The sequence below is a fragment of the Ylistrum balloti genome, unplaced genomic scaffold (genome assembly GCF_031769215.1).
Source record: "Ylistrum balloti isolate Yb309-2 unplaced genomic scaffold, AGI_CSIRO_Ybal_v1 Utg369760, whole genome shotgun sequence".
In the NCBI taxonomy this organism is placed as follows: domain Eukaryota; kingdom Metazoa; phylum Mollusca; class Bivalvia; order Pectinida; family Pectinidae; genus Ylistrum; species Ylistrum balloti.
Genome location: NW_026781959.1, coordinates 1,370,097 through 1,397,797, shown reverse-complemented (window position 1 = coordinate 1,397,797; position 27,701 = coordinate 1,370,097). Strand labels below are relative to the sequence as shown.

General features: G+C 35.5%; 1 protein-coding gene across 1 annotated transcript; it reads right to left on the bottom strand.

Moving 5' to 3' along the window:
• Positions 1 to 110: 110 nt before the first annotated feature.
• Positions 111 to 27,640, bottom strand: LOC132543646 (kielin/chordin-like protein). Its single transcript, XM_060207161.1, has 39 exons — positions 27,498 to 27,640; positions 27,067 to 27,268; positions 24,636 to 24,745; positions 23,921 to 24,078; positions 23,009 to 23,123; positions 22,185 to 22,423; positions 21,412 to 21,526; positions 18,963 to 19,111; positions 18,492 to 18,603; positions 18,077 to 18,231; positions 17,417 to 17,671; positions 17,025 to 17,142; positions 15,886 to 16,073; positions 15,607 to 15,721; positions 14,971 to 15,140; positions 14,684 to 14,801; positions 14,188 to 14,444; positions 13,585 to 14,019; positions 13,266 to 13,380; positions 12,924 to 13,153; positions 12,623 to 12,737; positions 12,117 to 12,298; positions 10,919 to 11,036; positions 10,167 to 10,396; positions 9,650 to 9,764; positions 9,006 to 9,304; positions 8,498 to 8,612; positions 7,380 to 7,600; positions 7,014 to 7,128; positions 5,719 to 5,996; positions 5,107 to 5,238; positions 4,527 to 4,688; positions 3,729 to 3,764; positions 2,728 to 2,918; positions 2,193 to 2,347; positions 1,909 to 2,078; positions 1,654 to 1,698; positions 1,198 to 1,236; positions 111 to 232 (listed from the first exon to the last, which is right to left on the bottom strand). The coding sequence occupies exons 1-39, from the start codon at positions 27,638 to 27,640 to the stop codon at positions 111 to 113; spliced, it is 6,339 nt and encodes a 2,112-aa protein (XP_060063144.1).
• Positions 27,641 to 27,701: the final 61 nt, after the last annotated feature.

Here is a 27,701-nt window from a genome sequence, read left to right as displayed (position 1 = left end):
AACTTTCATAATTACATTTCATGTATTGGTAGTAAAATATATATTGTGAAGTGTTGGCAACTCTAAGATTATCAATCCTGATATGTTTACTCGTAGTGGTTAAGCTATACTTACAAGTCGTTACAGGTGTAGTGACCAGTGACATCAGAATCACAGGTACAGTTGTATTTACAATCATCCACCCAGTTATCTCCAGCTTTGTAAGTTTGACCCTTGTATGTACAGCCATTTCCTGTCACAGAAACAAACCACATATATAAAATCAATCTAATTATTTCTTAGCAAGGTGGTAATACCTTCTTTACCTTTAATGATTTGAAACTCATATTAACAGTAGACTGTTTTGTACACAAGTTTTGAATTATATTTCAAAATAGTATATATAAAATGTTTATGAATAATTTGTGATAATTCCACCTAATTAAGCATGACAAGTTTTTCAGTTAACATATAATTTGTGATCACTCCGCCCAATAAAGCTTTAAGGTTTTTCAAACAATATAGCTTAAAAGTTTTTCTATAAAGTTCATGTGGATAGTGTTTTGACTAGGTAAAAGTAATATAAAAAAAGACCACTATGGCACAAAGTTGTAGATTATTTTCAGTAAACTAGATCAAAGTTTTATGATCAACTACAAAAGATAGTGATGATAAAACATCTACAGATAAACTATCATATATATTCAGCAAACAAAAACTGTGACATCCATTTATATACCCGACACCACTTTTAGACAGGAATTGATTGGTCAGTTTGGTGAGTTCAAGATTGCAGTCTTCTTTCTAGACATGGTTATTATAATAACAAAGTTCTCAGGCCATTTTAGAAGCTAATGCTAAATGTACATACAGATTACTGTTGGTAAACTGTCTAAACTTGTCTTTTGTTCACAGCTTGCTGTTTTTTTTCAATACAATTGACCAAGTTTGAAGCAAGATTCTGTAGATCAGGTGATAAATCACCATCAATTTGGTCTAATATATGTTATTTTTATCACATCTGTGACAATCATTTTGATCACACTTACGCCAGTTACTTTGAGATCAATTTGACCACATTCTGACGCAATCATTTTAATCACACCTGTTGCTTTAATTTTAATCACACACAACGTCGACGTTTTTATCACCTAAGACCATAATTTTGATCACATCTGAGGCTTTATTTTGGTCATTAAGGAATCCCTGATTACTTACTTGATCCTGAATTTGTAGGCATCACAAGTGTTGTCGGACCTGTAAATAGTTAAATATTTAATTTGAACACATTGATAAAAAACCCACATGTTTAATTTTTTGTACAATGAAATAGGGATCAAAAGATGCTCTGATATAACATTACACAAAAGAATCCGTCAAACTTATCTTCTAAATTATTCTTTATCAAACAAGCTATAAGTATCCAAACCATATGTAGCACATATAAACGTTAACGCCATATTCTACCTGTTTGTACATCAATAAGGCTTTGATCAATTAAAATACATATGTATTACTGTATTCGTCGAGAGTTCATTTCAAGACTTTACTCTATCTGTTTCTATATCAAATAATAGAACCTCGATTCCCATCAATCCTGTACAAAACGATGTTATCTTTGAATCAGAGTCTGTGATTAAAACTTAAAAAGTGAAAATAACACCAGAAACTTACATGTGCTGTGGCCCTGGATTGCAAAGACATCACCAGTTCCTTTAGCTGCACAAAAGGAAATTAAACTTGTTTTGGTACATATATAATATACATATTAAAACACAATGTCTTTTTTGTAATTTCATACAATATTGGGCAGCATAATGAAAATGCTGTCATTTAATTTATATATACTTGTTATCACAAGCTATTTTCCTATTTGAACTGATAACAAATCATCTTTTATTCCCTGGATTTCAAATAGACATAACTTACTAAATCCCCATCTTGCTTGGGTCTGTCCTGGAGCATAATAGAAAGCAGGCTTGCTTCCTGATTCGAAGAAACAGGGATTAGTAGTCGTAGTAGAAATCATCATCCATCCAGATGAATCGCACCCATTGGAATTTCCACTGGCATAAAATTGGCGGCCAAAAGTTGGGTCTCTGTTAACAAGGATAATTAAATCTATGTTAACTTGGTTTTCTAATAAGAAAAATAAAATCAAAACTGATGTGGTCAAAAATGTAAATATTAATTTGAAGAAGATATGTACTAACCCAGCCATAGAAAACTGGCTAGCAGCTGTCTTGATATCAGACCAACTGGAATCAATGATTCGGTCCTTGGTATACCAGTTCATCTTGTCAGCTCCTGTGGCATTGAAAACAATCCAGGCCTTCTCCACACCCTTGTTGTAGATTGATACCTTCACCTACAGACACCATGACATGAAAGAAAAGAACTTCAAGCATTAATTTTGCTGACCATAACATAGGTTTAGTAATAAACAGAAAAGTTGCAGAAAGTGGCATTGACTACTTGTAATAACAGATTTTCAAGAATTAAATCCTATTGTCCTCCTTCACAATCAGATTAAGAATCTGTTGGTAGTGACATTAAAAATTACGATAAAACACTCTATTCTTCAAGTGATCACAATAGATACCTGTGACTTGCTTCAATTAACCAAAAGTTCACCAAAAATTGTGTGTCCTTCATTGTTCATATTGGTTATGAAAATATTGTGTTGAAGCATTTTTAACATCTGTTCACCCATATATAGACTTGTAAAAGAATATATGGCAGTCTAACCTGGTCCAGACAGAGTGACCCCCAGTTGTTAGAGTAATCTGGTTTGTAGTGACCAGGATACTGTGCTGTGAGGTATGAGGCCTCTGGAACGTTGGGGTTGAGCGTTGCAGTACCTGACCACAACTGGTAGAGGTTACCAGGAACTCCTGCAACACCCTTCATCAGCAGAAGCCAGCCGTTACCAGTGGTCACTGTCAGATCATCAATCATAGTCAGTAATATCATCATAATCATTTTCATTCTTCTTACATCATTATTGTTCAACTGTCATAAAAAATCAGGCATGATTTATAAGGAATGCAACTTTTTTTAAACTTTAGTTCAAAGATCCTATGATAAAAAGGAAGTCAGTTCCACAAGTCTGATGCTCATGGTTAGTACAAATAATGTATGAAGGGGCCATCGAATATATGTAGACTTATGAATATAGATTTTAATAAAACAATACTCTAATAATACATAATAATGAAATAAAAATAATAAAAAAAAATATTTATGGTAAATTGAGTATAGATGATCAATAATAGAAACATGCCCAGCTTACAAGCTTGAATTTACCAGTTATATTGTTCATAATAGATTCAGAAATACAAATGAAATTGAAAACATACCACTTATATTATGGTGAAAGAATTTCACAAAAAAATATCAATGTATCTTCCACCAAAGTATCAACGCAGCAACAACATAAATACAATCTTTTGACAGTGACCTTGACCTTAAAAACCAAAGTTAGAGCGATACCAAAAATGTCCCATTTATAGAAATATTATCAAGTCAAAGAGCTATTTTGGGCAAAGCCATAGACTCAATTCTGATCCGAGTTACTTCCCTTCCTTTCACTTTTAGACTAGTGAAAACAGAGATTCCAACAGCGCAGTTTCACTACTTATTTCAGAATATTGAAACCGACCCATCAAAGCTTCCTATGGAACTTAATTAAACAGAGAAACTTTCAGAGATAAAATCATTAAACAAATTGAAGTATATGAAATACATACTTGATCCAACAGTCGAAGTTGGTCCGTGAGCATTACCTGTAAAAAATGAAGGAATTTAATTTGAAATGAAGTTTTCAGTTATCAAAATAATGAAATAAAAAAACAAATAATTTTGAATAGTGAGGAAATATCATTTTCTTAAGATCTAAAATTCTATTTACAAATATGTCGTCTACAATCAGTCAATTTTCTTTCATCCTAGAACTCAATTTATTGAAAAAGTGGAAAATATTAGAAAATATGAAAGTTATGAAGTAGAAGATTCTCTTAATACATCAACATCTTTTTTTTTTATACCAACTTGGTCATATTAAGAATTCCACATCTGTAACATCTATAACTTGATTAATTTATCCTGTCAAATCTAGATCATACATAATTCAAGTTGAAGGAACCATAACACATTTTATGTTGAAGGTATTTGCAGTTTTGAGAATCTAAAAATAGGCGATGATTTTCCAGCTATTTCTCAAAATCCACAAAAAAATCACAGTGGTAACTTCTTCTTAATGCAAGTCGCTAATCATTTGATATGACGATGTACACCAAATGTGGTTGTGTTAGTTCTTTCTGAGAATGAGAACTTAACAAACGAAACAAACTTAACAAATTAATGCCACTGCAATTTGAAAAGTTATATCATAGTCTTACTTTCACTCCTTCATAGCTGTGGGGCAAAACTAGAAATTAATTAAAGTATCCTTAATTTATTTCTTAATTTCTAATCATGCAGACATTGTTTAATAAGTTTTGTTCATTCTACCAACATAATAATTCAAAACGGAAGTCTATACATACCATTACACAAGCCACAAGTGTAAGCACAGTTAGTCAGTGACCAGTTGCGGTAGGCTGGATCACTACAGAAGTTGGCAGCAACAAAGTCTTGACAGTTTGGAAGGACATCCACACAGGGTAAACCAGTAGTGGTAGTGACAGTAGTTGTTGGGAAGTGTGTAGCTTTAAACAATCATATTTGATACATCTATAAATTATTTTTGACAATAAAGAATATAGCTATCTTAACTGTGTTTATCTTTTAGTAATTCAAGGTATTTCAATTCCTTTCACTCAAAGTCTCAAAATTGAATGGATTGGTTTAATGGTTTCATTTCATATAATGAACTGGGAAATGTTTCAAATTCAATTATTCTATTGCCTATAAAGCAGCATAAACTATGACAAGTTCTAGCATTTTTCAAATGTATTTATTTTTCATAGACTAATTCAGACAATTAACTCTATGCATAGTTTTATATCACACGAAGAAATCACATTTTTCTTTTAATTAATTAAAACCTAATATAGAGGCAACATTTCTATAATCAAAGCAATTGAACATTTATGTGACACTTGCTTCAGTTTAATTTATACAAACCTCCGGGACATAGGCCGCAATAATCAGCACAGTTGTCCTTGGCCCAGACAGTGTAGATACCAGAACATTGGGAGTAGCCAAATTCATGACAGTTTGGCAGTTGGTCTCTACATGGTGTTATTGTAGAAACACCTTAAGTAAAAAAAAAAATGGTTAAGAACATATCACTTTATTACTATCAAAGCAAAATGCATTACCACGGTTATCTAATTCAATTCAATTTGATGCAAAATTAAACTAATTAAACCACACCAAACTATTGGTAAGAAAATCCAAACAGACATACTGGCCTTACTGTTCCATATCTGATGATAGGGAGCAATACATCACAAAACTATTTAATAACAAAAGGATCAAGCAGGGAACTAACTTGATAAGTGCAAAGAAAAATTGTTGAGATCAGCTGAACAGTTTTGATGTTGCCCAGAAACACTCCTCAGATACAAGGAACAACATCAAAACCGATGAATGGAGCCGTATATATTTCTCGCAAACATATTTCATAGGGAATGATAATCAACTCATATGTAAAACTAGAAAATGTCTGTAAGACATGAATGCCATAAATGGCGGGGGCATAACAATAAGGCTAGATGTTTGATAAATACTCACTACATAGACCACAATATGCCTGGCAGTTACGCATGGCCCAGCTGTCATACTGAGAGCAGGCATTCCTTCCATAAGTAGCACAGTTGTCAATGGCATCAGAACAGTGGGGTCCTTTTGGATCAGGTGTAGGTGTTGGGGGATAGGGGGTAGGTGTAAGAGTAACAGGTGTGGTCGTAGATATCAGAAGTAGACCAGGGTCACACTGAACCTTCTTACAACAGTCGCCTGGTTGTGAAACCAAAGTACAGTAGGATGGTAACTTGGCAAAAGTTGGACATCTGAAAAAAACGTTTTAAAGAGAATTATATCATTTTCAAAATAGAAAATTGAATTAGTGTTAAATTAACTGAAATTTTATCATATAAAGCAAAGCTAAATTAAAACTGATAAAGAGAAAAAAAGTTGTATCAACACATTGATATTGTTCTGCCTTGTCTTTTAATGCCCAACATTTATGATATATTATCTTTGAATAGATAAAGAAATTGGGAGATAATTTAAATTACAGATGGAATCGTTTATTCATCCAGACAAACATCAGTTATTAAAAAACAAAGATATTGAGCGTAAATTATTTAAGTTATTTACTAACTAGGCCTTTGAAAATGAATAAACAACTTCATTTATCTCCATCATCTTCACCCGATTGATAAAGATGGCATTTATCTTTCTGAAGAAACGTCTAACTGTTTATATCACATACTATGAAATCATTCATTTTCAGGAGGATTTTTTTTATTTTCATTGATTATGGGGTGGTGTTGTGTGTGTGTGTGCTTTGTATTTGTGGGGTGGGGTGGGGTGTGTGTGAGTGTGTGAGTGTGTGTGTGCATGTGTGTGTGAAAAATTTCGGTTATTAACCACAATATCCATACTTAATGCAAATTTGGTAGTGGCTACCAGAAGCGGTTTAGGGGATAGTGCTTTGTACATGATGTTTTCCCAGCACATGGTTGGTAGTGCCTGCTTTAATTAGAGGATAATTTATGACAGGTGCCGATACCATTATTACATTACTGTTTTCTTTCTGCAATCTACAGTATAAGGTTTATTTTGCCACACCCAGATTTCATCAGTTGGTGTAAAAATACAAAAAAATCTTGTTTCAGCAAAAAGCGTTATTTGGCCATTGAAGAGCAGGAACATAAAATCTACATGTCAACCTACAAATGATCAAAAACAGCAACTCATGTGTTTCACAACAACAACAACAAGGCATGTATGCTGCAATGGCGGAAGACATCTTAAAGGATAAAAATATATGCAAAATAGGAGTTACAGTGTGTTACACGTACTTGGTATTACACTGATAATGACCAGTACTAGCATCGTCACAGATACAGGAGAAGTCACAGCCATCATCCCACTTATCATTCTGCTTGTAGGTTACTCCCTTATAGACACAAACATCTGCAAACAAACAACATTAAGCATTCAAACTTGATGGGTCAATAGAACAAATTTTTGTGCATCTACATTGTAGTTTTTATGGGGTTTTTTTTCAACAGAAAACTAGATTTCCTGGATAATCAGATTCTGCAAGATTACATCATGAATGGGCCAAGTTTAACAAAAATAAAAAACAAAAATGTATATTCACTTAATGAGGTCAATATAAGGTTCTATGATCCTGTAAAAAATAGTTATGAAGCCATGCATACTTCTCAAGTTGGAGAATGATGGGAAAGTCTGTGTGAAGTTAATTCCGGGTTTGAAGCCAGTAAAACCACCGGAATACTGTCCCACAACAGGGATGCCTATGTCTGGGTGAGCAACAGGGTCAACCACCATGCCATAATAGGTACATTGTGGAACACGACAACAACTCCCTGAAGCCTTAATCAGGAAGCATGTAGCTGGCAGATCAGGGTACGCTGGGCATCTGTCAGAAGGATTTAAATGAAGGATGACATCATAAAATGATCATATAAGGTGAAAGGTTCATAATATAAATCAGGTGTTGATTTAAGCAAAATGTGTGAGCAGAGGGCTAATTGCCATCTCCCCTTTCCCAACAAGTCTTGTAAGTTAGAAGATGTTTGTAAGACATACATAAATGTCCATGCTCTGAAATATCCACGTTTGAAATATTTCTATAACTAATAAAGATAACCTAGACCTGAAACAGCGATTAACCACAGGTATTGTCCAAGCTGACCTCTGATAAAGACTGATGAAATTTAGGTTACTTCAGTGATAAAAGGTGAGCAGGGATTCACAAAGATGTAGCCTACACCCCTGGATTAGGAAGTAAGGGGTTCAATATCAATTCTGTACATAAGCTTTTCACTTCAAAAGTGGTCAAGAGTGACCAATGACCACCAAAACTGATTCAGGAGCAGACTTTGGTAGTATGACGCCATGGTGTGAATATGAACCAAATCTGTTAAAGTGATAACAAGATATCTTGAACACAACATAATCACAGATGCACGCAGTGATTATTGCATACCATACAACCTGACATATGCAAGCAGGGGGCATATATACCAGACTTTTTATCATACTGCTCAGCAGTCGTTAGAACTTCTACCTAATATACAGTGTGTATTTAAGTGTGACTGTACATAATAGGCTCACCAAATTTTTCAATCCCCCACTCACTCCACCCCTCAAAGTTTTCTCCCACATTTTAAAGATCCCTTCACACTTATATCCAGAAAGATTCCAAGTTTTTTTATGATCTTACTTTTGTCTTACTCCTAAAAACTTTGTAAGCTTTCTTTTTGGGAACAATATTCAGTATGCATTGTTTGAGGAGAATATTTGGCAGACTTACTTCGGTTTACATTCGTAATATCCTGTACGTCCATCAATACACTCACAAGTATAGTCACAGTCATCATCCCACTTCTCTCCTTGATTGTAGAGTTTATTCTTGTAAATACATTGGCCTATCAAGGCAAACAAATAAAAAATTTTATGACATTTGCGTAATGAACAACATGTTTCTGTAAAAAGGAATTCTGGAATTCAGCTCATCATCTGAAAAAACATTTGAATATAATTACATTTAATATGCTGGAATGAAAATGGGCAATGCAAAACCTTTCAATCAATTTATAATTATTATCTTTCTTCTTCTCCTCCATGTAAAATATTGACTCAGCATGAAATAAAAGCTAAACTCAACTTCTTGTTTTAAAACTTCACCCATGGTATTTGAAACTAAATATTTCCAATATTTTCTTATTGGAATAATGATGCAGACACACATAAACAAAGTCTGCAAGCACCTGTAAAGCTGAACTATGTGTGCGAAAACAAGAAAAATAGGGAATACTCACTTGTGACACCAGAGATCTGGTTGTTATTAATAGGATAGCCACCTCCAGGCAGAGGAGCAAAGCCACCAGTGGTATTACCAAGAGAGGTACTGGGGACCACATGGATGACAGGAGGCAGACCTGATGGCCTGGGAGTAGGTGACACGCCTGGTTGTGGAGTAGGGGCCACAACAGGAACTAACTGAGGAACAGGGTTGTAGTTTCCGAAGCCTGGTACATCACATGACAGAGATGGACAGCACTGTCCAGGGACAGTCACTTTGTGGCAATAGCTTGGGACCTGAGGATAGGCTGGACACCTGTCAAAGAAAAGGAGAAAGGTTTTCTTTTGAAGGCAGAAATATCAAGTTTATCAGCATTACATCCTCAGCTCACAGAGAACATAACAAGCTTGTCTGGAATCATCATCTTTACTACAAATCACTGGTCAGGTACAAAAGGTGTAGAAAAGTTTTGATTCACTTCAGAAAACACTGTGAGCACAAATTGAAACAGTGAAAAATGTTACCTGGTAGTAGTGTTAAAACTATACGGAATGGAAACTTTTCAATCATTATTTTCATAAAACAAATTCCACACGAATTTAGCAAACTCATGAATCTAATTATGAATTATTTACTATTGCGTGTGTTTACAAGACTTACTTAGACAAACATCTGTATACACCCTTCTCCGCATCCTCACAAGTACACACATACTGACAGCCATCATTCCAAGACTGACCCTGGGAGTAAGCCTGTCCATTGTATATACACTTATCTGGAGCGACAAGACACTTCAATTATTGGAGGGTGATATCATAGCAACACATTGTTATAACAGTCATTTCAGCATTATAAGAAATTCAGAGTGCCAACCTAACTTTAGCTAATGCAGAAAAATATTTCTCTTGATAAAAACAAATAACTTTGACAGAATTAACTCTACTGACTTGATCAATGCATTTTACATTGATTCTTAGTTGCATATGCAAAATTACATCAAGTTTCCTGTCATTCATTCATATATTGGCAAAGTTAATTGCTGTGCAACAGGTATAAGCAGGTTTCAGCCAACATAATATAACACTTTATGAACTCTCAGCATTACATATATTAGTCAACACTTCTGGATTTCACTATTTTGCCTTCTGATAATTCCTTATAATATGAGCATTCTTACCACGTTTGCCTGTGACTGGATGCGTTCCTGACCCTGGTCCCCAACTTGAGCCAGCAAATACGTCATGAGTGCCTACAGGTAACACATTGAGGGAGTTTGGTGGGGGTGTAGCTGTGCCATTGATCACAGTAACTGGTGTGTATGAACCACAGCTTACCTTCTCGCAACACTTGTCACTGGGATCAGGTACGAGGGAACACACAGAAGGCAGGCTAGCAAATACCTGGCATCTAACAAAGATTATCCAGAAATGAATCTTTTGCAGTCTTAAAGTATCTATATATCTGAGAGTAAGATCAAAAGTTTTACACAACCCAGCACAACACCACTCTGCCCAATTACTCTGAAAATCTTTGATGCAGAAATAGCACACTGATCTATACATTATGTCAGACCTGGACTTTCTATCAAATTGAAGAATTTTCTTAATCTAACATTACGCCTAACATACTCTGGAAACCCAGGATGATGACCTATGGAATACTGTCAGTTGATGAAGCTTGCTGTATAAGTTGCTCCTTTGATTCAAATTTTCAGGGCTTTATCAAAATTTTGAAATAAAAATAACACACTTTGTGTGGAAATCAGGAAATTGACTGCTTATTTTATCATTGTATATATTTTTAGCATTTTCAATACATCCTCAAAATAGCGAAAAATAGAATCTCTCTTTTAAACAAATTTTATAGTATTTAGGTGACAATTGGAGCTCCTTGACTTACAAAACATGTGATAAAAAAACAGTGCCTTACCTTGCACTACAGCTGAACTTATTCTGGCTGGGATCGACACATACACAGTGGAAGTCACAGCCAACATCCCATGTCTGACCCTTGCTGTAGGTTGTGTTGTCAATGTACAAACATACATCTGAAGCACAAAGCGGTATATGTGTTTGAAGACAATCAATTATAAGAGTTATCTGTTCCTTTTAACTTGTGAGTTCTCTCAGTTTTCATTAACAAGGACTAATATATTAATTTGACAAGCTGAGAAATGTATAACTGAATTTTGCTATTTGTGGCCTACAGGTTCAACTCAGTTAATGCCAGAAATGTAAGAAGCTATTTGTCGGCGTGAACGAATTGCCAGATATACAACACACATTACACCTATAGGATGTTTTTAAAAAGTATTTTCAATCACCTTTATGATATAAACCAATACCACCATTAAGTCATCAAAGCCTTGGTTATTGTCATAAAATATCTATTCCTATACACAAACTTAGAGACAAGAAAAATCATTTGCCTGTCTGCAAAAATGGGAAAATGGTCAATGGGTCAAAATTCTACACATGAATTTAGCTGAATATTGTACTCAAATAGTATAATGAAAAAACAGTTGTTATCAAATCTAGAGTGAAAATCCTACAGAACTGAAATAAAGACATAAAGAGTAATAACTAAAGCACTACGTTAATCTGAGGGAATTAGGGTAACCAGCTTTAAATGTTCCTTTTTAAGGCAAGAATCCATGTGTAATTTGAGTACAGATGAAAATGTCAATGTCAAAATTAGAGTTACCCACCTGGCAGCCATTTCGTTTATCCTGATTGGTCATTTAACAAATAAGTAAAGACTATCGAATATTTCACTTTTCTGATCAGTCCCAAAGTGGACAAGGCACAATTAAGGTTAAGAGGATCCTGCATTTATATCTTACGGATGGTCCTTTTTGTACTTCTCAAAAAAAAAAAGAGTGATAATAAACTAAATTTCAAAACCCAGGACCGCCATTTATTTTCACGATATATTCCTTAACTTACAGCACACAACTAAGCAGTAGAGGAAACTTACACATGAAATTAAAAAGTGATTCATCAAGTTTTTTTTCAAGTATCAGTGATAACAAATATAGTTTAAGGAGAGAAAGACTAGTGATGGGCTATATAATGTAAAACATATCTAAAGGAAAACTCCGACTTTCATCTCTTTTATTTGGTCTTACCCAAAGGTTTGACAGTAGGGCCTGTCCAACCATGAGGAGTTGGGGCCATGGTGATCGGAGCTGGAGTTGAAGGAGCAGGAGTTGGGCTCAGGTTGAAGTCACATTTGGCTATTTGACAACATGAGTCCTTTGGATCCTTCTCGTAGTGGCACTGCCAGGGCAGCTGATAGTACTGTGGACATCTGTAGCATTCAAACAGTCAATAGATATGCAAGCCTGCATGCTGTGTAAATTTCAAGTAAATTCAAAGAATTGTCACATATCTACACTACAAACATTTCTATATTCTGTTTGCTATATGTTTAATCTAATCACTAAAATAACAATGTTTAGTTGTATTCTAGTATTTGGCATGATAAAGATTTTATTTCTACAACGGTCTCATTTTTGCTTATGCACAAATAACTCTTTTTGTACCTTGACTGCATATTTTTGTCACTTTACTATCCTGTTAATGCATACTTTATAAACTATCTCTGGCATCTTCATATTTACAAAGTACTTACTTGTCGTTACACTTGTACAGACCACGGCTGGCATCCTCACAAGTACACTTGTAGTTACAGCCATCATCCCATGTCATTCCTTGACCGTACACTTTACCCTTGTACACACAGAAATCTGCAAAATTAACATCAAATTTAAGTCCTTAGACAGCTTTACTCTCATTAATTTATTTCCAATAACTTTGAAATAAATCAAAATACTGACTTTGAAAATGAAATAGTTAAGTTTGTCATCCACTCAGATATTCTTCCAGGATAAAAATTGCTGTGTAAAATTTTATCAAAATCTTAACAAACGCACTGATTCCTCCTCCTGTAATTCCACTTGGTGTTTGGGCAGAGCCTACGAAGCTTCCAGTGACAGCAGATGGTACATAGATTGGTATGGGTGTGGTTGGCGATGCCCCTGGAACAGGTGGTAGGTCAGGGCGAGGTGTAGGGTACTGGTTACAATCGGGTGCCAGACAGCAGGGGTCAGCTGGGTTGGTCTTCAGCACACAAGAGCTGCTCAGGTTGCTGTATCTGGGACATCTAAAACATCATCAAGAACAAAGCTGTAGTACAGAAGAAAAATCACTGAATCATATGATTGATGAGCATGAGTATTCCACTCATATGAATGTTGAGGTTTAGTAATACCTACCTGGATGAACACTGGAAGTATCCTCTCTCAGGAGCCTCACAACGACAAACTTTCTGGCAGCCATCAGTCCAGGTCTGTCCCTGAGTGTAGTACACACCCTTGTATTCACAGAAGCCTGTAGTACAACAGTACATCAGTATCAATGAAAATGTTTTCATTGAAGATTATTTCAAGTGCTCTCTTATATCTTATGTTTATATATTATGTTATTTTCATGTTTGTAAAACTTTTTATAAAATTAATGAATGAATTTTATGACAATTATCTATTAAGAAATACCAATGCTGTCAAGTTTGATGTTTCATGGATAAAGACCTACCTTTCTGTTGAGGGATGAGTCCAGGATTTGTGCCGTTTGGTGAAGGTGTGATACTTGGAGATTTGGTAGGATAGTAGACGGGGACCAGGAAGGGGTTGACTGGAGTAGCTCCATTTGGACCCAGGGTTGGCTGTACATTAGGTTTTGGTGTAGGGGACACACCAGGGTTTGGACTTGGTGCCATTATTGGCTGAGGTGTTGGTGCTCCATTGGGGAATGGTGTAGGGTTGAGGAAGTCACAATAAGGAACTTCACAGCACTTGTCGTTGGGATCCTCAATCAGAACACATTTATCCTTAGGTATGTTGTTGTATCTCTGACAACGCTGAGAACACTGATAACGTCCCGTCATATCGTCCAGACATTCGCATTTGTAGTTACAGCCATCATCCCACTTAATACCCTTTCCATAAATCTGTCCTTTGTACAGGCAACCTAAAACACAACCAGATGTATTTAAATACCACATTCATAACAAAACTTCAATTATTATTTTTTGCCAGTTAAGGAGTTACTTTGGTACCACCTTATAAATTTATTTTACCATCATACCTTGATTGATATCAGTATGGATACAATGGCTGATAAAGGGGAAGTACATACCTGGTACAGGTGTGACAGCCACTGGTGCAAGGGTGGATACTCCGGGTTGTGGTGAAGGTGTAGGTTTAGGAGCTAGGGTAGGCACTTTTCCATACCCAGTGATTACACCTGGGGGTGAGGGGACAGGAGTGTAGATCCCTGGGGTAGGAGTCACACTTGGAGTAACAAGAGGACAGCTGGGGACCTTACAACATGCAGGATCTCTGGAATCTGGCACCATGGTACAACCAGCCCCTATTGTGTTGAACTTGGCACATCTGATTAAAATACATAACATTTAACTGTTAGATGAAGTAGAAGTGAACCATTTTCTCTTCTTGTGCACAATAAATTTAAACCATCATGTAGAATTACCTGAAAAAACAGTTTTCTATTGAGAAACACGTTTTTTTTTTTAAATAACAAGGATATTCTCTCATGGTCTACAGAATGAAACAATATGTTAGTTTGAAAGTAGCACATTGTTCAAAAAGAGATCAACTGTAATATTTACTACCTGTCCTGACAACGATAGAAGTTGGTTGCTCCATTTTCACACAAACAGATCTTGCTACAGCCATCATACCACAGCTGTCCTTGCTTGAACATCTGACCATTGTAATTACATCCAGAATCTGAAAGTTTCAAATAAAATTACATTCATATCGCTCAACCAAAATTGTTTTTTTTAGTTTTAGTGATCTGTGAACCAGGTAGTTATTTGTACTTCTTAACTTGAAAAGTTCATGTTTAAACCAGAGAAAGTCGATGTGATAGGGTCAAGATTGCTATGCTACTTACTGCTCAGTTGAGGTGGTGATAGGGGCGATACAGTTGGTGGAGTTTGGCCAGGAGCTAGAGATGGCTGAGGTGAAGGAGTCTTCAAAGGTGTACAGTAAGGTTTCTCACAACACTGGTTAGCTGGATCTTGAATCATGGTACAGTAGGACGGAATCTGGGCATATCGTGGACACCTGTAAAGGAGCATCATGTCTATAACCATACTCTTACAAGACCCCATTAATGTGTGACTGATGTGTAGTTAATAGTTTATAGACTTATAGAAGACAATCTCAGGATCAGTTCTGACTATAATATGGAATTTTTCATGATTTCAGTCAATTGTTCCATTAGAAATCACTATTTCACTCTTCCCCTCAAGACAATGCCAATAAAGAAATGAACCAGACACAAAAAATCTATGCTATTTCATTTTATCCTTAACACACTTTCATACCTTTACCTTCTACGCAAATTATTATTTAAATTACAAACAAGGATATCCCATAACTGATAGTAGCAAATTTGGAGTCTTAGATTGGAAATGTGATTAAATTCATCATTGAATACTTCTTACAATTTGGTTTAAAAAAAAAAAAAAAAATAGTATTCACTGTCAATAGATATCATATATTTACAGAAGTAATTATTTTAACATACTTCTCTGTACATCTGTATAATCCAGAGGAGCCGTCATCACAGGAACAGTGGTAAGCACAACCATCATCCCATTGCTGACCCTGAGTGTAGTATTTTCCCTTGTATACACAGCCATCTAAAGTGGTAGAAAGTCAGTAAGGAGATTTTTAAAGTTTTTTTCACAGAAAATTCCATTCTGGTACATTTTGATAGATGTTGAATATATGGAAGGAAAGCAATGTTAAAATGTAACAACATCTAATTCAGAACAAATTATAGAGAAAAATGATAATAGCTAACTTCGTGTGCCAGAGTTAGGAATAGGAAGCGTTCCATGTCCTCCATTAGTGATGGTGCCAGGAACACCAATGATGACCTGGTCAGGATTGGTGGTGTTAGTGTTGACACACTTTGGTACCTGGCAACAGTCGTCATTAGGGTCAGTCACCAGTGAACAGGTACTGGTCAGCACTGGGAAGGATGGACATCTGCACCACAAAAATGTGCGAGGAGTAAGCCACTCAATAAATTTGATATTACAATGGTTAAGGAGTGTTGGAAAGAGACTATCTACAGCTAACAACATTAAATTTGTATACAGAGTCAATTCAATGCCCACGTGTAGTTCAAAATGTCAAATGTGCGTAATTTAACTACCATACCATGTTAAGAAATTTTTGGAAAGTAAACAATGTATGCTCAAAATATGTTTTTTGTTTGTGACCTGTGGTAAACATTGCCCTTCTCAGAGAATATATGTGAGACCCTGGGTTCACAAAATTTACAATTCTGGCATAGTACCTTGAGATCTAACCTTCCAAGAAGAGTATTTGATTTTACCATATCCAAAATTTGAAAGATTTTTGAAATTTCAACCAATTTGACCTTTTTTGGCCCTGTCCCCTGGGATTGGGGCCATATAATTCACAAGTGGTTCACCTTTGACTAAGAGAGGTCTCTGCAAAATTTCATTAAAACTTCTTTAAGACTTATGGAGAATCTGTAGTAAAATATTAGTTGTTTACCAATGAACAACACACACTGCACAAAAAAAGGCAATTGTAATCACGGAGATTATACTAAATAATAACATTAGAGTTAAAATGAAATTTCTAATCCGGCAGAAGTAACTACCAGGCAAAACAAATCCGTGAGTATATGAGACGACCGACATCAAGTCAAAGTTACCATAAACCAACTTTCTCAGCCACTAACTTTCAACAAAACGCCAAATATATCTATAGCCTTATGTGAATCTGGCTTTATCCTACTATTCTGTATCATTGTTTACTATGTGTTTCTCGACAGCAAATAACTTTTGCTAAATTTTTTGCAAAAGTGTTTTGATTGAGAAACTTACATATGTAAATTGTACATGAAAATATAATGGTTTAAATACAATACCATGTAGATTCATCAAAGTATTTGGAGAAATTTACCTGTCATCACAGTTGATACGGCCTGTCTTGGCATCATCACATCGACAGACCTCCTTACAGCCAACCTGCCATGTCTGACCCTGTTTGTAAGGGATTCCATTATACACACAGAAGTCATCTGAAATGAAAGACAATATTCCTTTACTAAAACAGGGATTCAAATTGAATAAGTCTCCCAAATAAATTGTCCTATTTACTACTTCCACTTAACCTTGATGATAATTTAAGTATAAAAGTTTTGTTTTTAATATTTTCCAATTTTGTTGAAAGGTAAACCTTCATCTTTCCTATATTTGGTTTTACTTATAATGTTAGTCAAGTTTCAAGAAATTTAACATATGAAAGAAAACATAGTTTTTTCTGTTTTAAAACGTCACAAAATAAAACATTACTTGGACTTGGTGTGGTCTGGCCTGGTCGAAGGGTTGGTGCAGGATTGGGTGAACAATTTGGTTTCTCACAACAGGGGTCCATGGGGTCAAACTCCAGTCTGCAAGAGAGGGGCAAGTTGGGGTAGCGTGCACATCTGTCGGTACAAATGAATCTTCCAGCATCAGCATTCATACACTCGCAATTGTATGAACAACCATCTTGCCATTTCTGCCCTTGAGTGTACTGTGTACCCTTGTAGACACAAACCTCTGTGAAGACCAATCAGACAAGTCCAATACAGTCACATAACGGATAAAAGAGTAGAATATTGTAGATATTATGTTTATCTGATCTGACATAGAAACGGAGCAGTCAGAAATACAGTTAGATAGATGTCAAAATGTCAAAACTTGTGTTGACAATTTCATATTGAAAAAGTTGTTACAAACAATTCAGTGATAAATGAGAAGAAAAGATCTACAAAATACATCAGAAGATTTAGATTTTCAAATACTATATAGTACATATGTAATAAAATTGATGTACCAATGAGATTTAAGCTTAAATGAGAGAATAAGGTAATGCCAGTCAAAAAAACTTACTTGGCATGGGTGTTGGTGATGGTGCGTTGGGGTCTGGAGATGCCCCTGGTGCAAGTGTTGGTGCCAAGAATGGTGCAGGAGTTGGAGGACGCCCGCTTCCTTCAATTGAACCATATACACCAGTGGGGTTGGTGGTGTTGGTATTGTCACACTGAGGAGCTGTACAGCAGTCAGGATCATTGGGGTCAGGAACCATTATACATGTAGGAGTCAGGTTGGTATAGCTTGGACACCTGTAACATATAGTTCAGTAAACAGATCCATGTCATATCATTGTCAATGGTCAATACTGGTTCTGACCTTTGGTTGGAGACCTTGCATGTATTTTAACATCATAAGACAGAGATGTATACATTGTCCATTAATAAAAGATTTTGCCAAACACCACTTTTTCCACATCTATCAAACCACCTCTGATTTATAAAAACAAAAACAAAAACCAAGATTTACTGTCTAACATGATAGGAAATCCTACACAATACTATACTTTTACCTGTCTGAACATGAGTAGTATCCAATCTTGGCATTCTCACAAGTACATTTCTTGTCACATCCATCAAACCACTTCTGACCCTGGGTGTATGGGTGACCCTGATATATACACACTTCTGAAATGTCAAAAAATATGCAAAACATCATTTTACTGACAATACAAGAAATCAGAACAAATACTCTCATAAATTTAAGTATTTAGTTGAAAACAAATATTTTATGGTTTGTCTATTATTTTCCTCTTGTTTTATAAATGACATGTGATTTGAAGACTGCACATCTTAAGTTACAATCAGTTGTATGATTGTGCTGTATATACGGTCCAAGAATCCTCACATGTAAATCCACAAATAGCTACAGAATGGCCCCAATTGGCACCCTATGGTGTGATGGAGCAGTTTTTAATTAAGTTGGTAGCCAGTGATTTTCTTACCTTTGCTTTGAGGCGCAGGTGTGGGGGAAGCGAAAGGACTTTGAGTCGGAGACAGAGTGTGGCCTGGTGCTGGTGTGGGCGACAAACCAGGAGCAGCAGTAGGAGGACAAGATGGAATCTTACAACATGTATCCTTTGGATCTGTTGCCATGAAACAATTGGCCGGTAACTTGGCAAATCTTGGACATCTGGAAAAAAATTGATTTCACAATGACTTTGATAACCAAATGACAATGCAGAAAGAAGTACATAAACAACATCTAAAAATATCTCCATTTCCTTTTTTGTGTTGGTACAGAAGCAACTGAAGTTATTTTTACCATTGCGCCTGATTTTTTCTTTTTGCAAAGATTGACAACTTCTAATACAAGTGTAATCTAAGATTGTCAGGCCCACTGAAAGCAGCCAATGCAAAATGCTGAAGTACTGCATAATCCAATAGACATTACCATAATATGAATTCGACACTGCATCACCGTTAAACATTTTTTATTGGACTGCATTGACCTTCTGTCTACTCAAGAACATTTTTCTCATAACATCACATGTCTAAAATCCCTTTTTGAAACTGTGGAGATTTGTAAAATTCTGCATTACCTGAAAGATGTTGGCCTATTTAATAGACTTTGACGTAGCATTTTAATCTTTTGTGTAAACATACCTATTTAAGATTTTTAACATTTGTCTTTTACCTTTTGGTTTGTTTAATGCTATTTCCTTTTGCCAATCAACAACTGATGTTGTGTCTGTCATCATTCATTGTCTGATTGCAGAGAGCAGAGTACAGTCTGCTTTCAGTGGAATACTTAATGTTGGTCAATTGTTAGCTTGACCATCAGTAAAATATGTTTCTAAATGGTGCATGTGTTTATAATTCTTGTAAATAAAAATAACATATTTGATGTATTAAATTTTGAAGCTACAAACCTGGTGAGACAATGATTTTTCTCATATATATCTTTGATCTTATCCTGTAATGAACACAATTTTGAACATGTCATATGATAGTGAAACCTGACAATGACTAATGAGAGAAGGACTCAAATGCTGATGCCAAAGTTGATTAATTTCAAAGTTCATAAATCTACCAGATGATACTGACAATGTCACAGATTCCAACGTGACCTATACAGATAGAGAAGATGAGAGTGATGTTTAAGTTAAAGTATAAAAACACAATTAAATAAAACAAACCAAAATCAATATCAAGCAAGTACTAATTGTAATGGGGACCATTACAAATGTCCCCCAAGCGACCCCTTCAGCAGTAAATGATCACAATAATCAGACCTGCAGTCATGCCAAACATGGCCTACACCAATTTTTAATTGAAATGAGAACATAGATTTTTAAAACATCAGAAGAGAGGAAATGGTGATGCTTTAAGTTTGGTATAAAGAGAAGTGTCCTTACCTCAGTATGACAAAGAGTTTATTTTGTGTCTGCTAATTTCAATGTTAAGTACTTCTCAATGGTCCATTTAAACATAAAGGGGAAAAGGTGTCAAATGGACTATGCCTTTTTGCTCCGATTGCCATCTAATACATATATACCAATTTTCACAAAAATCAGACAATATCTACAATTTGGCCAAATTTTGACCACAGCTGACCGCTCAAATGACCAATCGATGGCCGAATGAAAATGGACTATGCCATTTTGCTCCTAGTGCCATTATAGTGAATTATATCTATTAAGCCATCATAGCTGTTATGTTACTTTTCTATTAAGAAAACCTTTATCGAAAATAATGCATTAAATCAATCTACACCTCCTATGTGAATATTGGTTTGTCTCTAAAAAAGGTTAACATGGAAGGTCATTCTTGTCAAGGTAGCTGTAAACAACAGTCACATGGAAAGAGAATAAATGGTTATACTTAAAATGTGCCAGATCTACAGAAGTACCAATCACACTCCAGTATTGTTATAAGGGCCATAGAAATGAGTCGCAAGAGTTGTGTCCACTCATACATTTAATTATAAGGTCAAAGCAGGGCAAAATTGTTTTGTTCCTGAATCCCGTGCATGTGCAATAACATTGTTTACAACCTCCAAACGATAATATCAATTAGGCATAGGTTACTATTTCAATTTTTTAAGTTTCTCAATAAAATCATTGTGCAAACTTCAAAGTTTTCTAATCAACACAAAGTGCACAACTCTACACACACTTTTAGATGGTGTAACACTTTTTATCTGTTGTGATATGGAAATCTAACCTAAATTTAGTCCCTTTAAAAGTTAGTTCTGTTGTAAGACAAAGTTCAGTCCAAAACATAGTCAATTTTACAAAATTAAAAACAAATCAGCATTAAATTGCCATAACATCATTCTTAGATCTTAGAAGCCTTTCAAAAAACTTTCGGGTTTTGGAGTGTGAAACTGAGCCAAGGGACTAACATAAGCTCATGATTACTCCAAACTGAAGAGCTAACACGACAATTAATACTTTGCCTGACTTCTACTAGAGGACAATAACTACCTACCTTTCATTACAGGTGAATGTGCCAGTTGACTCCTCAATACATTTACACTTGTAGTTACAGCCGTCATCCCAGGTGTCGCCTTTGTGGTATTGTACACCCTTGTATTCACAGAAACCTACATACAGAATTAAACACTCCAGATAGATGGTTCATCCACATAAATAAACACTCTAGATAGATGGTTCATCCACATAAATAAACACTCCAGATAGATGGTTCATCCACATAAATAAACACTTTAGATAGATGGTTCATCCACATAAATAAACACTCTAGATAGATGGTTCATCCACATAAATAAACACTCCAGATAGATGGTTCATCCACATAAATAAACACTCCAGATAGATGGTTCATCCACATAAATAAACACTCTAGATAGATGGTTCATCCACATAAATAAACACTCCAGATAGATGGTTTATCCACATAAATAAACACTCTAGATAGATGGTTCATCCACATAAATAAACACTCCAGATAGATGGTTTATCCACATAAATAAACACTCTAGATAGATGGTTCATCCACATAAATAAACACTTCAGATAGATGGTTTATCCACATAAATAAACACTTCAGATAGATGGTTCATCCACATAAATAAACACTCCAGATAGATGGTTCATCCACATCAATAAACACTTCAGATAGATGGTTTATCCACATAAATAAACACTCTAGACAGATGGTTCAATATAAATAAACACTCCAGATAGATGGTTCAACAGAAAATGTATATAATGAAAAGTGACAAGTTTTAGACAACTTACCCACAATCTGTGGCAAGCCTGTGTTGGGGTTTACTTGTGGACCAGACCCAGTGATTTTTCCAGGTGGCAAAGTTGGAACTGGATAGGGGTTAGGGTTGGGTGTGGCACCAGGCATCAGGGTTGGCTGCATGTTGGGGGCAAGTGTTGGAGAATTCAGACATTCTGGAATCTGGCAGCAAGGATCATTGGGATTTGTCTTCATGATACAGCTGGGGTCAAGGTTGCTGAAGGATGGGCACCTGTAGGAAATATTTCAGACTTTGTATCAATTATTAGGTTTCCAAATCTATCTGTGCTATTAACCAGGGATTGACATGGAACAAAAGGAGGTTTCATTGTCAGTCAGGATTGTGTCAGTAACATCTCTTGCTCAGGTATTGAGGTTAAAATTTATTACATTCTGGATATTTGTCTTATCTTATTTATTGTTTTGAATTTCATAAGAGTTACAATGCATAACTAAGGGCTTGGATGATATGATAAGATCCAGAACTAGATAACTTTATCAAAATTTCAATTTTAATGTTACCCGAGTCTTATCTTCTAGGACTATTTGAAAAATTAGCTGTATCAAAAAAAATAAAATAAAAAATTGAAAAAAAATATTCTAATTTTTTCATTAATATGACATCTCATTGGCTATATATTATGACATGGAATCAGGATATGAAAATTAAAGAAACCAAACCAATCTTATCAGAAGTCGGTTCAATCACAGATGCATTGAAATGCAGTGGTCAGGTCTAAAAATGCATCTCAATTCTATAAACCATTAATAAAACGTCAGCATACTTTAGAACCAGTATGTAAAAGGCACCACCTACCTGTCAAAACAGGAATAATAATTGGTGACAGCATTGTCACAGCGACATTGCTTAGAGCACCCTTCCTCCCAGACCTGTCCCTGTTTGAATGGGAGGCCATTGTACACACAGAATGCTGAAATTGATAACAATGAGCTATATTTTAAAATGTTAACAGAAAGAAAGGCAATTTATAATACACTTTTATTTGTAACCTTTAAACAATTATTGCCTCTAGGTAAGGTCGATACAAGGTATCAAGATAAATTATCAACAAAGGATTTTAGTTATCAAATTCTTGTTTATGGACTTGTTTTGGACAGGGTAAGTCTATCACTCATTCAATGCAGTCCATATCTATCTTACTTGTTATCAAGGTAAAAAGTTAATTAGTACAAAGCTAGAAAATTGCATGTATATTTTTTGTGTAATTGGCTTTGTTATGAGGTATTATAGATTTCCACAGACAAAGTTCTTCAATTAAGGTTTTATCATTTCTGTGAAACTTTTACTTAAACTTTTTCAAAGTTAAAGGTCAAGACTCTAGAAACAATAACTTCACCATAACCAAATCAGAACTTGACCTGCATATTTTCAATATACAACAACATATAACAGATCTTTTTCTGTTAGAGAGTAAATGAACAGAAATGGCATGATTACAGAATGACAACCAAGAGTAACACTATATGCCCCTAACCATGAAAAAAACATAACTGTTTTTTTTTTCTTTTTATTAATTCTTGTCCATGATTTAATGCATTTTTTGTGCTTGATAGATTAAATAAACATCAGGAAGAAATGTTTGTCTTCAACAAAGTTTTCAAAAAGGAAGAAACATTTTCAAGCAACTCAAACTTTTAAAGTTTTATATAATTGTGAAATGCTGTTTGGAAATCCTCAGAGGAAGAGAAGGGTTGGGGCAATACTCACCAGTGGATGGTATATTGGAAGCCCCAGGAACAGGAGAAAATTGTGGTGCTGAAGTTGGCACAGTCTGGTTGAAGTCACAATGTGGAACAAAACAACAGTAGTCCTTGGTGTCCCTCTGTAGCTGACATTGTGGTGGAATGACGGGGAAGGTCGAGCACCTGATATGTACAACATATGCTTATCTTATACTTTTAAGTACTATATTTTTCACTTTAATTCAAAGTTTAGACTCAAATTTTATCAAATGTATCTCATGAATACAAAGGTGGTTCCCCTCAATCATTAATATCCTCAAAAAAGTACATTTAACTTGACTTAAGGTTGACATTTGGAGTATCTATTATAAACTATTAACATGGAAATATCACAATACTATCATATAAACTCAATCCTTAAAATGTAGCATTATTTTTTAACACCCTCAAATGTAAGTGTTTAAGCACCAAAAAGGTTTGTTATCTTGTATTGATTAAATGATGATATTGTCAACAAGAAAGCAATCCGATAATATATTGATAAAAACAATGAAACCAATATGTCACTGATGCAACAGAGGCAGCAATGACTCATTCAAACAAGACTTAAATCTGTGTGACTTTAACATGTCACTTAGTCACTATCATGACAGTCACTTTTCACTACGAGAGTACCATCATTAAACTATTAGTTATAGTCACACTCTGGTCATACTCCAGACTGTAGAAAGGAGCCCTACCTCTGTGTACACTGGTATTTGCCCATCTTTCCATCAACACATTCACAATTGTAATCACAGCCGTCCTGCCATTTCTGACCTTGGTGATAAGCTTGACCCTTGTAAATACACTCGTCTGCAATATTTACAATAGCATCGTGACAGAACACTAAACTTTTTTCTGCTCAATTATTTTTTTTTGATAAAATCATCTTAAAGTGCAATATATTCCAAAATTTGTCCATGATCAACTAAAACAAAATTCAAAAGATAGATAATTGTATCATATTCTCCAAATAAAATTAAAAACTAACATACTAACACACAGGACATCACAACTTTAGGTTAAAATACTATAAATGTGAACAAGTCTCAAAGAAAAAACTTAAGATTCAGATTTTAACCCTAAAAATATTTCAGCAAGGATTTTTCGTAATGTTAAAATCTACAAACAGCTATTAAGATAACAACCAACTTAACTACATTATATGACCCTCAAGTAAATAGTTACATATCATAATAAAGGTACCAACTGCTTGTGTAAGTTGAGATGTACATCTGAACATCAATTTTGTCTGAATTGACGTTGCAGTTTAGAAGTTGTCTAAACAGGGTAATTCCTGTAAACCCCATGTAACTTTGTTGGGATGGAGAAGTGTATATTACGTCTAAGGGTGATTCCTGTAAACCCTTGTAACTTTGTTGGGATGGAGTAATGTATAATACATCTAAGGGTGATTCCTGTAAACCCTTGTAACTTTGTTGGGATGGAGTAGTGTAAATACATCTAAGGGTGATTCCTGTAAAACCGTGTAACTTTGTTGGGATGGAGTAGTGTATAATACATCTAAGGGTGATTCCTGTAAAACCGTGTAACTTTGTTGGGATGGAGTAGTGTATAATACATCTAAGGGTGATTCCTGTAAAACCGTGTAACTTTGTTGGGATGGAGTAGTGTATAATACATCTAAGGGTGATTCCTGTAAAACCGTGTAACTTTGTTGGGATGGAGTAGTGTATAATACATCTAAGGGTGATTCCTGTAAACCCGTGTAACTTTGTTGGGATGGAGTAGTGTATAATACATCTAAGGGTGATTCCTGTAAACCCTTGTAACTTTGTTGGGATGGAGTAATGTATAATACATCTAAGGGTGATTCCTGTAAACCCTTGTAACTTTGTTGGGATGGAGTAGTGTATATTACGTCTAAGGGTGATTCCTGTAAACCCTTGTAACTTTGTTGGGATGGAGTAGTGTATATTACGTCTAAGGGTGATTCCTGTAAACCCTTGTAACTTTGTTGGGATGGAGTAATGTATAATACATCTAAGGGTGATTCCTGTAAACCCTTGTAACTTTGTTGGGATGGAGTAGTGTATAATACATCTAAGGGTGATTCCTGTAAACCCGTGTAACTTTGTTGGGATGGAGTAATGTATAATACATCTAAGGGTGATTCCTGTAAACCCGTGTAACTTTGTTGGGATGGAGTAATGTATAATACATCTAAGGGTGATTCCTGTAAACCCTTGTAACTTTGTTGGGATGGAGTAGTGTAAATACATCTAAGGGTGATTCCTGTAAACCCGTGTAACTTTGTTGGGATGGAGTAGTGTATAATACATCTAAGGGTGATTCCTGTAAACCTGTGTAACTTTGTTGGAATGGAGTAGTGTATAATACATCTAAGGGTGATTCCTGTAAACCTGTGTAACTTTGTTGGAATGGAGTAGTGTATAATACATCTAAGGGTGATTCCTGTAAACCTGTGTAACTTTGTTGGGATGGAGTAGTGTATAATACATCTAAGGGTGATTCCTGTAAACCCGTGTAACTTTGTTGGAATGGAGTAGTGTATAATACATCTAAGGGTGATTCCTGTAAACCTGTGTAACTTTGTTGGAATGGAGTAGTGTATAATACATCTAAGGGTGATTCCTGTAAACCTGTGTAACTTTGTTGGGATGGAGTAGTGTATAATACATCTAAGGGTGATTCCTGTAAACCCTTGTAACTTTGTTGGGATGGAGTAGTGTATAATACATCTAAGGGTGATTGCTGTAAAACCGTGTAACTTTGTTGGGATGGAGTAGTGTATAATACATCTAAGGGTGATTCCTGTAAACCCTTGTAACTTTGTTGGGATGGAGTAGTGTATAATACATCTAAGGGTGATTCCTGTAAAACCGTGTAACTTTGTTGGGATGGAGTAGTGTATATTACATCTAAGGGTGATTCCTGTAAACCCGTGTAACTTTGTTGGGATGGAGTAGTGTATAATACATCTAAGGGTGATTCCTGTAAACCCGTGTAACTTTGTTGGGATGGAGTGGGGTATTGTATGTCCATTATCAATGCATGATATGTATAACTGATCAAAGATGTCATACTTTTAGGTAAAGGAGTGATGCGGGTGGGTGGTGTTTGTCCCGGTGGTAGAATGGGGGTCACATAGGGATGTGGTACAGGTGTACCACCAACCCCTGTGATAACTCCAGGAACACCGGTCACAATGATTGGTTGTGCTGATGGGTTAATGGTGTTTCCATTCACTCCTGGAATAGGGATACATTGGGGCACCTTGCAACACTGAGGATCCTTCGGGTCAGCTGTCAGCGTACATGTATTGGGAAGATTTGGGAACTTGGCACACCTGTCAAAAGAATAAGTCTGGTTACTCAATGTCAAGTTACTACTTGATCATATATTGTCATATTGTTGTACATTTTACCACAGACTTTTCTCCTTTGATGGTACAAAACTTTAATTATACAATGATAAAATCTCCTATCAAATTTTTCATATCACTATTATAGCATCAATGTATGTAGCTGAGCAAGAAATGAAAATACTCTTTGATCTGGTCTGCTTGATTATTTTACCTATCGTCACAGCGGTAGTAGCCCATATGAGCATCTTCACACACACATGTTCTGTCACAGCCATCATACCACTGCTGACCCTGAGTATAGGACTTCCCATTAAACACACATGTCTCTGCAAACATGAAGAATAGAATTGTCATCTTGAGAACGTGTAATACCCCTTTCCACAGATCCAAAAACCATTATATTCCAATTTTGATG

Coding starts and splice junctions, on each gene's coding strand:
- LOC132543646 (XM_060207161.1), bottom strand. CDS start 27,640: ATGACAATTCTATTCTTCATGTTTGCAGAGACATGTGTGTTTAATGGG. Junction 24,079..24,635: donor AAATACCAGTGTACACAGAG/GTAGGGCTCCTT, acceptor TGTACATATCAG/GTGCTCGACCTTCCCCGTCA. Junction 2,919..3,728: donor AACTTCGACTGTTGGATCAA/GTATGTATTTCA, acceptor ATGATCTGACAG/TGACCACTGGTAACGGCTGG.